The 12,596-nt window shown below is 37.5% G+C and overlaps 1 protein-coding gene across 1 annotated transcript; it reads right to left on the bottom strand.

The window, feature by feature from the left end:
* Positions 1–244: 244 nt before the first annotated feature.
* LOC142850266 (glycine N-acyltransferase-like protein Keg1) lies at positions 245–10,886 on the bottom strand. The gene is made up of 5 exons (XM_075973585.1): positions 10,791–10,886; positions 8,145–8,252; positions 6,292–6,418; positions 3,936–4,107; positions 245–1,523 (listed from the first exon to the last, which is right to left on the bottom strand). The coding sequence occupies exons 1-5, from the start codon at positions 10,866–10,868 to the stop codon at positions 1,121–1,123; spliced, it is 888 nt and encodes a 295-aa protein (XP_075829700.1). The 5' UTR covers positions 10,869–10,886; the 3' UTR covers positions 245–1,120.
* Between the last annotated feature and the right edge of the window lie 1,710 nt (positions 10,887–12,596).

Genomic DNA, 12,596 nt, shown 5'->3' with positions numbered 1-12,596 from the left:
CTGTTCTGTTTACTCCTCCCACCTATGTTTTAACCTATGAGGGCCAAGCAGTTTCTTTATTATAATTAACCAATGACCTTCCTCCATCAAAATATGAACACTAGAATGAAGAAACAAAGCTCAACCTTTAGAACAATGCTAATTTCTTCTTCCTGGTGTGGGAACAAATGGTGAAAGTCATTGTAAATTACAAAAAACTAGTCTTTTCTTAAAATTACATTTATTTATTTGTGATTATACATGTCACAGAACACTTGTGGAGGACAGAGGACAACTTGATGGAATTGGTTTTCTTCTTCCAGGTAATGGCTTGATTGCAAGCATCTATACTTGATGATCCCTGGTTTATTTCTTAATAATTCTACAATTTCACCACACACATTGTGCATCTGTGTATGTATGTGTAGTAGTTTTTATGTACTAACAATATAACATCTAGGAAGTGACCTGATAGAAAATGATTTTGAATAGGTATTTATAGATGACAAGCTACACCTCCAGTCAATCAAAGAAAAACAACAGAAAGCCAGAGGTGGTATGAATATCTGGGGTGCGGCAGGTCACAAAACAGATCTACTTGCTAATGTACATGGATGAGAAGCTGTAAAACCAAAGTAGAGAAGAAAATGATTTAGTTAAATGCATTACTGCAGTGTTCTCAACCTTCAGATTGCAAAACCTTTGGGGTTTGAATGACCCTTTTCAAGGGTTGCCTAAGACCATCAGAAAACTCAGATATATATTTTATGATTCATAACAGTAGCAAAATTACAGTTATAAAGTAGCAACAAAAATAATTTTATGATTAGGGTTCACCACAACATGAGGAACTGTATTAAAGGGTCACAGAATTAGGAAGTTTGATAACCACTGTGTTGAAGGCATCCTGAGAATGTGAGGTTTGTGACAGAGTTGGAGCAGGAGACAGTGACCTTCTGCATGACAAGGAAATGGAGTTAAGTGCATGAGCAATGTGAGTCCAGAAAAAAGGTGTGTGCAGTTCATGATATACCCCTGCTCTAGAAACGCACGCCCACCTAATGACAATTTAGTACTTCTCTCTGTTCACTCAGCTGTTTCTCCATCTACAAGGACTGTACCCTCAACACTCTTTTCAAATTCATAGAGGCTCATAATTCCATTGGTTCCAAGTACAGGGCATGGGAACATGAGCTAGCCTGGCAACCATTCTCTGTACAGTGAAGTTAGCTTTATCCACATGTGCATACATGGGGAAGCCAAGATCATTTAGAGTCTGAATCTGGTGGAAGGCAACATGGTAAATGAGGCCCTGTTTCCGGTACTGAGGCAAGGTGCCTCCCATTCTCAACTCTCCAGTGTGGTCCATCAGGCCCCAGGACACAGGGATCCCCTCAGGCCCCATAATACAGGAGCTGGGGAAGGTGAGGATACAACGCTCAATAAACTTCTGACTTTTCTCATTGCCACCAAAATGCCAGATGCTATTCACCAACGCAGCATGTGTAACATCCAGGGAGGTGAATTTGAACAACTCTTGATTACTATTGGGAACAAGAGGAAAGAGCAGTCCTTAGTCACATAGATTATGAAAAATTTTATTTATTTTCCCCTAAATTGCCCCAAGAGGCAGACAGTAGACTCACTAAGACTGTGTGCTCTGTAGCCAGACGGGATGAGCTCCTGTCAACACTGGGTGCATGAAGTGTTGATTAATTGTTCTTCACCTTCTGTGTTTCCCCATCTAGTGAGTAGGGCTAATAAGCAACTTGCAATGTGTGGGAGGCTTCAGGAGTCATTGTGGGATGAGCTCTGTAGGTGGAGCTAGACACTCTTTTTTCAACTCTGGTTCACTCATCCATGTGCTAAGCAAATTATTCCACCACTAGATTCTGCTTTCTGTCAAGAGATTGGGCTAACTTTTAGCTCACAGTAGAACAAAAGTTCCCAGTAGCTTTTGGATGGGAGTGTTCTCCAGGTTCCCATGTAGTACACAGGAGAGCAGGGTACTTCCAGGAGGAAAATTCCACAAAGGGCTTTAGAATTGAGCATCCTCAAGTCACATACTCGCTGCTGGTTTCGGGTTCTTTCCAGTATTACGTTAAACATAAATGGGGATAATGTAAAATGTGTTCAAAATATTTTTGTTAGGATTCAGTTGTTGCATGAAAAGAATTCACTGAACACATATTGGTTTAAAACTCACTGTGTGACAGCTCCTGATGATCCTAACTCCTGCAGGGTTTTCAATATTGGTAGAAGATGAATCAAATATCAAATCTGTAGAATAAATTAACTAGTTTCAAATACTCATGAGTGCTATGAGTAAAATAAATGTGAATCTTGCGCATTGGTGACTTTTATTCAAGTGATTTACCCAGACTGTGATGAAGGAACTTGTGAGCTGATCTGATCTGGATAACAAAGTAAGTCATTAGTATTCAGACCCATCTGCATAGTAGGGAAGTTTTAGACAGAGGGGAGCTGATCTTGGAGACCTGAGCGCATGAAGGTCAAGTTGAATTGCATTAAAGGTATGGCATAGCATCAGTACCGTCTGCATTTAGCTCTAACACTAGAAACAATGATAAATCATCCACATAAAAGCTTCATGTAACCTAACCAATATTACAGCGTGAACTGACTTTCTGAGAGAGAGAAGGAAAGAGCAAGAGAGTGAGCTAGTGAGTGAGCAAAAGAGAGAGATAGAGAATTTGAATGAGGTTCCTTTTCCTCTAAATCTAACCAAAATAATTAACATGAAGTAAACTGATGTGAACCAATCTTTAAAATTCTAATGTGTGCCTTCCTTTTTTATTTTATGTAGGAAATAACACTGAAACGACAAAAGTTTGCTTGTGTTATTTTAGTTTGCCTCAGTCTATAAAATCAACCTCTTTCTCTTTAGACTACATCCATGAGAACACTAGTTTGAAAGAATGGCTCAACCTCTGACTTTAGACTCATTTCTAAAAGACAGGTTATGTTTTAAAAATAAACTTGTAGTATTTTTTAAAAATGTCTGGAAGTTTTGTAGGGAAGAAACAAGATAAGGCCTGAGAAATAAATGAAAATCTCAGCTCAATGGGCTGAGAAGTTCAGAAAGATCAGAAAGCATGTCAGAAAGCATTGAATTCTTGTTAGCAGGAGAAAGACGTGATCCTTATTTAAATTTTATTGTAATTAGAAAGCTACTCTGCAGAATATGGTTGGATAGGTACCAGGGCAAAAGCTAGCAGAGGTAGTGAGGGCACTGCTAGTTAAATGAAAACATACATTCAGCTTGTGTAGGCAAATAAAAAATTTTAATTTCACGCATATATATGTATGAATGTATGTATATATGTATATATATGTATATGGATGTAGCATGTTCATGTATGAAAATCAGAATACAAATTTTGGGAGTTGTTTATCTTTTTCATCATGTAGATCCCAGTGATTGAATTCAGGTCATCTACTTGTTAGCAAGCACCTTTAGCTGCTGAAACATATTGCTAGTTCTTTATGCAGATAATATGGTTTAATAAAGGATTTTTGAACATCAAGTCTAAGACTTCAATATAAGCTCATCTCAGTTATTCTGTGCATCCCAAATCTATAGATAAGTGTCATCAACACAAATAAAAGAGGAAAAGACACAGAGGACAAAGAAGGTCATATGAATGTGAGTTTAGTGAGTGGAGCATTGCAGCCCAAAAATAAAGAACTCCTGGAATGACAATGTGTGTGGGAAAAGAACATAAGGAATTCTATCCTGTGGATTCCAATGCAGCACAGCCTTGCTCAGATCTTGATTTCTACCTTCTAGACTCCAAAACAATGATGGATCACATGTGCTTTGATTTATCCCTATCCTTTAAGGTGGCCTTCTAACGATCACTTCAGAAATCTAACACAGGAGGCATGTTATTAGTAAGACAGTGACTGGTACAGAACAGCTTTGAAACACTTACATGGGCTTGGGATTGTCACTTCTGCGCACTAAGTTATTCACGTCCATCAAGGAAGGAGCCAGTTTCTTTGCTGTTTCAAGTATCATATAGAGAATGCACTGTGTATGCTTGACCTTGCCCAAGTTAATGGCTCCAAGATTTTCTATCACTTTGTCCAGGCTTGACTGTGAACCTTGATGGGGAAACAAGGCAGCAAATGATATACCATTACTCATCTTAACATTTGGGAAGGCTATTCAGTGTATTCAAAGGGAATATGAGCATAGAATCATCCAGTCTTGTGTTAAATCATGACCAGCTTCCTATGATAAAGGCTATATCCCTCTCTTTTTCTAAATTTAATTTTTGGATTGTATCACAAACCTTAACTACTTAAGACTACAGTTACATTCAGGAGTTTTGAAATTAGAGAGAAACATGGTGCCAGGGAAGCTCCCAGAAAAACACAAGGATGACCCAGCTAAGACCTCCAGCAAGAAAGGAATTGATGCCTGATCTAGCCTTCCCCTGTAATCATACTGGTGACTTCCTTAGTACTCATCATAGAGACTTCATCCAGTAACTGATGGAAACAGATGCAGAGGTCCACAACCAAGCACTGTGCCAAGCTCCAATAGTCCAGCTAAAGAGGAAGGCGGGATTATATGAGCAAGGAGCTTCAAGATCATGATGGCAAACCCACAGAGACAATTGACCTAAGTTTGTGGGAGCTTAGGACTCCGGAAAAGCAGTTAGACAACCTGCATTGGACTGACCTCAGCGTTCTGCATCTGGGTGAGAGATGTGTAGCTTGGTCTGTTTGTAGGCCCCTAGCAGCGGGGCCAGAACCTGTCCCTGATAATGGGCTGGCTCTTTGGAACCTATTCTCTATGGTGGGATCCCTTACCCATCCGAGATGCAGTGGGGAGGATCTTGGTCCTGCTTCAATTTGATATGCCCTGCTTTGTTGACTCCCATGGGAGGACTTAACCCTTCTGAATGAAGACTGAGAAGAAGTGGATTGGTGGTGTTGTAGAAGGAATATCGGGGAGGGAATGAGAAGAGAGGAGGAAAAGGAAACTGGTTGGTATGTAAAATTAAAAAAAAAAAGTACACTCATAGCTACCAAACAAGGTGAGTTAGCAATATGGTTACTGAAATTGAAGGGACATTTCTATGTACACAATCCATTAAATTGTCAGTATAAGGTTCTCAGTATCTATCTATTGCACTAATATGACTCCCTTAACCCAAAATTACTTTGCTTCCGTCATAATACTTGCTTGGGCTCATGGGAAGAATGTGATTTAGTAAACATAGTTCAAAGAGAACACTGAAGTTTACTTTTTCTTTCTGTTCCTGATCCTGTGATTTTTTTCTTGTCACTCAATCCACTTCCATCCCTGAGGTTAAGAGTTGGCACAGTGTTATTATGAAATACCAGACTTGGGATCATGGTGAGCTATTTATATGAGCTCATCATTACCCTCCAGAAAACTGAACCTATATGCGTGAATCCAGGTGGGACTAGCAGAGCTGCCTAATGGAGATCAATTCAAATTTCTTACCCATACAATTGTAAGCTAAAATAATTGTTTTAATTGATATTGAAAAGTTGAGCTGGGCAGTAGTGGTGCACAACTTTAATCCCAGCACTCAGTAGGCAAAGGAAGGAGAATCTCTGTGAGTTTGAGGCCAGACTGGTGTATAAGAGCCAGGTCCAAGACAGGCTCCAAAACTACAGAGAAACCCTGTCTCAAAAAACCAAAAAATAAAAAAAAAAGAATAATGAGAATTTGAAATTCTCTAAAACTAGATAGAATATTACTGAGAAGTTTCTATTAAATGTCTCATTTAGTCCTTAAGGAGTTTATGTTTGGAATTAGTATTATAATCATTTTTTCTCACATATCTTTGGTCTCCAAAACAGAAATTACTAAGCCCTTCCTACATAGCTCACAATTGGTTCAATCAGAATTCAATCTTAGACCACACTTCTTTAGAAGTTATAGTACTATTTACTAAAATATTCCTTTGAAAAAGTGACAATATAATAAAACAGAGATGGAATGGGAGGTTACATTGCCCCATATTTATGTTCTTTAGTAAAATATGGGCATGATAAAGAAGAAATCTTAAGTCCTAAGGCAGTAAGAAACTACATTAAAATTTCCTTTGTACACTTTACATTCCTCAGCTCTTGAGAGTTCCCCTTGTAAGTGGGAGATGCTGAGCCTGTAAACAGATAACAGCATGCTGATTGTCTATAGCTTGCAAAAATGTGTGTGGAAGGTAAGGTGTTGTTCAAGAGGAACAGTGTCTTCCACCATGTGTACACAGGAGATAACAACAGCCACATATACCCTGACTCTCTTACTTTGAATCTGTAGATGTTGTTTCCAGTTAATGACTTCTGATGAGCTGAGGAACTTCTGACAATTCTCGGGATCCTTAGAGTAGACTAGATAAGTGTTGGTGTAGTAGTCAAGGTCATCTTCCATGTCCTGTTTTCAAAAAGAATAAACCAAAATGTTTATGGATGAGTTGGTGTTCGGTTATATTAGTATTCAGTATCCAGTTACATTGTGAGAAATTAAAACCCTAAAATTAATGGCTCCTATGGATTTATGTAGTAATTATTTACAGTGCAAAAACAAGAAGAAAAGACTTAACTCAATTCAAAGTAAAATCATCCTGAAAAACATTACCCATACTCAAGGGAAACTAGAGTGCTATAAAATTCATTTTGAAGAATCAAAATAACAAAATAAAAGAAGAGCATTTTGATAAAAGAATACTCCTTGCTCTGGGCTATGAATACTCTGGTATTAAAGTCTATACTGAAAACAGAATCAGAATATTAACCCATAAATAGGAAAGCATTGCTAAAGCTGGTAAGCTAGGTAATCCTTCAAAAATAGCTTATTATAGTTTAGTAAATGACAACCTCATAAAGCAAGGAAATGGGCATATATATACCTACACGGTACAAGTTTACAAACTCAAAATGGGACTACTTAATTATCAAAGAATATATTGCAGAAATATTACTTCTACTAATATATAATATGAATGCTTTTACTCCTCAAATTTTGGTGAAGTATTAACTAAAATGTTGTATACTGTATAAAGATACTGCAGATAAAATTACTGATTTTCTTGTTCTGCCTTATTAAATATTTAAGCCATCTTCAACACTCACATTGGCAAATATTTTCCACTTGGTATTGAGAATAAACTCTAATTCTCTCCCTGTAACATCAACCACCCTAACCACTCTTTTTTTCTCCCTTCTTTTATTGTCTTTGCTGTAGATAACTGGTATAGAAAGCAGAACAGCATCTCAAAGGGAAGCTGATATTACAATGAAAATTTATGATGGAGTGAGAATGAGCTGGATTATTTTCAGTCCAGTTATCTTTAAAGACAAGAAATCTGTTTTTCCCTAGGATAATAGTTGAAAATAAAACTAAGAACTAACTTGTTAATATATACAAACCTAGCTTAGGTGATACCTTTTTCTCTACAGATATCCTTTTTTTATTGTATAAATATGAATGTTTTGCTTGCATGTATGTATGATATCACATGTGAGCGATGCCTGTTGAGAATAGAAGAAGGTGTCAGATTCCATATATCTGGAATTCCTCACAGTTGGCAGCCACCACATAGGTGCCTGGTTCCAAACCCTAGTTCTCTGCAAGAATAGCAAGTGCCCGTAACCACTGAGTCATCTCTCCAGCCCTAGGGAAATTTTTTGATGTTTATAATAAAAGATCAAGCCATTTTTTGTGTATCAACATGATCTTATGTTGATACTACTTCCCATAAGTCGCCTCTAAATCCTACAAATAAGACATAAGAAATAATGAAGTGATAAAGTGTGCTCACAGTTCAAATCAGCCACTGCTGATGGAGGAACTATGCTGCCAAGTAAAACAAAAGCATGGATAAAAATGAAAGTGTACCATCTGTACCTTTAGCTACCATTCTCCATGGCTTATTACTACACCTTTGCGTATTTCCCTTCTTGAACATTTTATAACATTCTGTAATTTTTGTGGACTTTTGTGAATTATACTTCAGGCAGGGGTTTGATTTACATTAGTACAATTCACTTCCATATTTCATGATGGGATTAGGCAGTAGCATCAACCATTCATCCAGACACATGCTATGAATGCAACACATGTGGAGATACAGGCATATTTATTCTGTATTGCAACTTACCTCCTCCCGGGGTCGAATAACAACAGTATTAAAATCAGGCCACTTGTCCACCAGAGCCTTCAGCTTGAATGGGTTTCCCTGATTCATGTGGAAGACAGTCCCATAAACCTAAATATTTCAAGCCAGCAGAAATGTCATCATATTACAAAGAGATGGGAAGCTGTAGCATATTTGACTAGAACAATGATCATTCTTATGAAAATATGAATTTTTTTGTTGGAAAGATGTAATAAATGAATTTTTCAAATGTTTCCTAGTGTCAAGTTGCTTATTCTAACAACAGTGTCTTTTAAACCTTGATATAAAATATAAAAATTATGTGATTTACTAATAAACTCATTAACTCTCTTGATGTAGAATCTAATAAAAAATTTTCATAGATATTAGATTTATTTCCTTTCCTATGTAGACAAATTTTATGAAGCTGAGACATTTCAGAAATGGTTTCCATTCATGGCAAGTGTTTTACTTACTATGCCTTAAAGAATTTTTGTGATCACTGCTTTAATATTCCTACTATGTCATTTTTAGATCTGCATCATCTGGCTGTTGATATGTGTGGATCACTGTTTCTCATCTAATTTAAGATTTAGCCAGGGTTAGTGATACATGTCTATTATCTCAGATAATAGGGAGGCTGAGGAACTCAGGTTGAAAATTCAAGGACTGCCTGGAATAACCAGGGAGTCCAGGTCAACCTATAAAAATTGGGTTTGCATGCCATTAGTATATTTTATGTCAGACAATTTTACCTCATCTCTTCTGGGACCGTATATAGGCCAAATCCTAATTCACTAAAAATTTCCATAGTGAGTTATGTCAAACATAAAAAGAGATCTAGAAATTCTTATACATTAAATCTTATTTTATTGAAATAATATATGCTACAGAGGCATCTGGTAATATACATTTTAATAGATTTTATACTTTAAAAAGGCTTCCTATCATGGTAACGCAAGCTTGTACAGGCCTTTGTATGTCAGTGTGGCAATTTCTCTGACAATTATGAAACAACCTTCCTCAAGACTCAGTAATAAACTTTTGATTATGTATCCAAAGGATCCTCAATCGTACCACAAGGACATGTGCTCAACTATGTTCATAGTAGCATTAGTTGTCATAGCCAGAACCTGGAAACAAACTTAATGCCCCTCGACTGAAGAATGAATAAGGAAAATGTGGTACATTTACACAATGGTGTACTATACTATACTATACTATACTATACTATACTATACTATACTATGTAGTATAGTACTCTACACAGCAGAAAAAATAATGACATCTTGAATTTTGCAGGAAAGTGGGTAGAGCTAGAAAACATTATTTTGAGTTAGGTAACCCAGACACACAAAGAAAATTATCACATGTACTGACTCATAGGTGGCCTTTAAACATAAAGCAACAAAAACCAGCCCACAGCTCACAATCCCAGCTAACCTAGACAGCAATGAGTGCACTAAGAGAGACTTATATAGATCTAATCTACAAGGGAAGTATAAAAAGACAAGATCTCAGAGAGTCCGGTTTTATCCCAGGCTTTTCCAGACCCAGGCCAGCTGGCCTTGGTGAGTTCCCGATAGAACATCCCCATTGTCTCAGTGTGTGGGTGCACCCCTCGCGGTCCTGATTTCCTTGCTCATGATGTCTCTCCTTCTGCTCCTGATTTGGACCTTCAGATTTCAGTCCTGTGCTCCTTTGTGGGTCTCTGTCTCTGTCTCTTTTCATCGCTTGCTGAGAACATAGCAGACAATGAGGACTACTGAGAACTCAAGAACGATGGCAATGGGTTTCTGATCCTACTGCACGCACTGGCTTTGTGGGAGCCTAGGCAGTTTGGATGCTCAACTTACTAGACCTGGATGGAGGTGGGGGTTCCTTGGACTTCCCACAGGACAGGGAACCCTGATTGCTTTTCGGGCTGCGGGGGGGGGACTTAGTTGGGGGAGGGGGAGGGAAATGGGAGGCGGTGGCGGGGAAGAGACAGAAATCTTTAATAAATAAATAAATTTAAAAAGAGACAATATCTCCTAAGTAAATTGAGATCATGGGGACCATGGGGGAGGATGAAGAGGGGAGGGGAGAGGCATAGAGGGGAACAGAGAAAAATGTAGAGCTCAATAAAAATAAATTTAAAAAACATCCTGTTAGTGGCCACAAAAAAAAATTTTCCCTTGCTAGAGCCATGTTGAGAACACAACTAAATCAAATTTTAAATCAGATCAGAATCCTTATTACTTAGTTTTTAATATGATTTCAACTAAATAGTGATTTGTCATTTAAGAATCAGGAAAATTATTATTTTCCACTGGCATTAAACCTAGGACCTTGCACAGGTTAGGTAAATACTATTATTTATGTATATCTTTAACATTCTTTCAAGTTTTATTTTGTGACTGAATCTCACAAAAATTTTGAATTATCCTTTGGGAGTAAACTGTGACATTTGTTTTAGACAGTGGGGAGCAGCACTTTGATTTTTTAATGTTATGCAGGTGACATTATTGAGACTTCTTTCTGCTCTGGTGGCATAAACATAGGAGAGAGGAATGTCATGGTGACAGTGCTCAGTGAGACTTGACTCTTTCCCTCCTCTGCCTTACCACGGTGTGATCCTCAGTTACTGTGAAAACATTCTACTTTTACCTTTAAGGTCTCAGGCAGGTGCTTCCTCAGGGAGTTCTCCAGAACCTGGAGCATCTGAGAACCCTGTAAGTAGAACATCTCTTCCGATACCTTAGATGAAAAGATTAACAATAGCAAGTCAGCAGTGGGAAGACCTTTACACAGTGTGTCCAGACTACCTCTAAAATAAGGAGTCATAGGCATATAAACATTGGGAATTTATTTCTCACAGGGCTGGGAAATCCGTGATCAAGACATTGGCATGTTTCTTGTCCTGTAGAACTCTGTTTTCAGTTATATACACCTTCTAGCTGTACCTTCTTGGGACAGAAGGAGTAGGTTTGCTCTCAGGAGCTTAACATATGAAGGCATTCATAACATTGGGAAAGGTGGCACAGAACCTCTCCCAAGGGCTCCAGCTCCTGCTATAACCCATCATATTGGCAAGACCTTCCAACGTAGGACCCTTGAAGACATGCCAACATTTAGATCATAACAATTCTAAACCAGTAGGATCTGGATCTACACCAGCCTTTCCTCATATCTTCTTTTTAGGACATATGATTTTGTGGTCAGATCCAGTCTCTTCACTGCTGAAGGTATGTATCAGCTGTAGAAGTTCTTATCTGTAAATAGTGATACTTTAACGTTTTCCTTTCTTTCTTGTATTCCCCTTGATTTTCTTCAGTTGTTATTGCACTAGCTAGATATTCTAGTACTCTATTCAATTTTTATTACAATTGTGGACAAGCTTGTCTTGTTCGAATTTACTGGAATTGCTTTTAGTTTTTCTCAATTTAATTTGAGTTTGGATATAAGTTTGCTGTAAGTTGCCTTTATTATATTGAGGTATATTTCTTGTATCCCTATGCTCTCTAAGACATTTATCATGAAGAGGTTTTTGATTTTCTTCAAAGGCTTTTTTGGTGGGGCATATCTGATGAGATAATCGTAAGATTTTTTGACATCAGTTTGTTTATATGTGGAATTTCATTGATTGATTTTCATATGTAAAGCTGTCCATTCATTTCTGAGGTGAAACCTACTTGGGCATGATGGATAATATTTTTGATCTGTTCTTATATTTGGTTTGCATTCTAAAAAGTAGTTTCACATTTATGTTCATAAAGGAAATTAGTCTGTAATTCTTGTTCTTTGTTGAATCATTGTGTGGTTTGGATATTAGGGTGATTGTGCCCTCATAAAATGCATTTGGCAATGTTCCTTCTATTTCTATTGTGAGATAATTTGATGACTATTGGCATCAGCTCTTCTTTGAATGTTTGGTAGATTTCTGTGTTAAAAACATCTGACTGTGGGCTTTTTTGGATTTGGCAACTATAATTTAAAGGTTAGAGGTCTATTTAAATTTATGCCCCTTTTCATCTTTTTATTAGAAACTATTGGTCGTGAAATACATTTTGATCTTCTTTTCTCTTCCCCCAAACCCAATTCCTTCCAGATCCTTCCCACCACCTTACCCACTCAATTTTATGTTCTCTGTCACTGTCTCTCTCTTTCTCTCTCAAATAAAACCAAGAAACAAAAGTGAAAAACACAGCACGAAACAAAAATTAAACTAATAAAAAAATGGCAAAATAACAATAAAAATGGCAAAAAAGCAAGAGGAAACAAAAATGCCAGAAAGTTTGTTTTGTGTGTTTAGCATACCCAGTGACACTTCCTTTTAGAAAACGTCTGACAGAGACTGTCATTTTTCAGAAGCTATCTCCTTGATTGTTCACAGTGTTTTCCTATCTCGTGATGGGACCCCATTTGATCTGAATCTATGCAAGTTTTGGTGTGTTGCCATAGTCTTTGTGGCTT

This window comes from Microtus pennsylvanicus, chromosome 5 (assembly GCF_037038515.1).
Source record: "Microtus pennsylvanicus isolate mMicPen1 chromosome 5, mMicPen1.hap1, whole genome shotgun sequence".
NCBI lineage: Eukaryota > Metazoa > Chordata > Mammalia > Rodentia > Cricetidae > Microtus > Microtus pennsylvanicus.
This window is presented reverse-complemented; position numbering and strand designations above follow the sequence as displayed.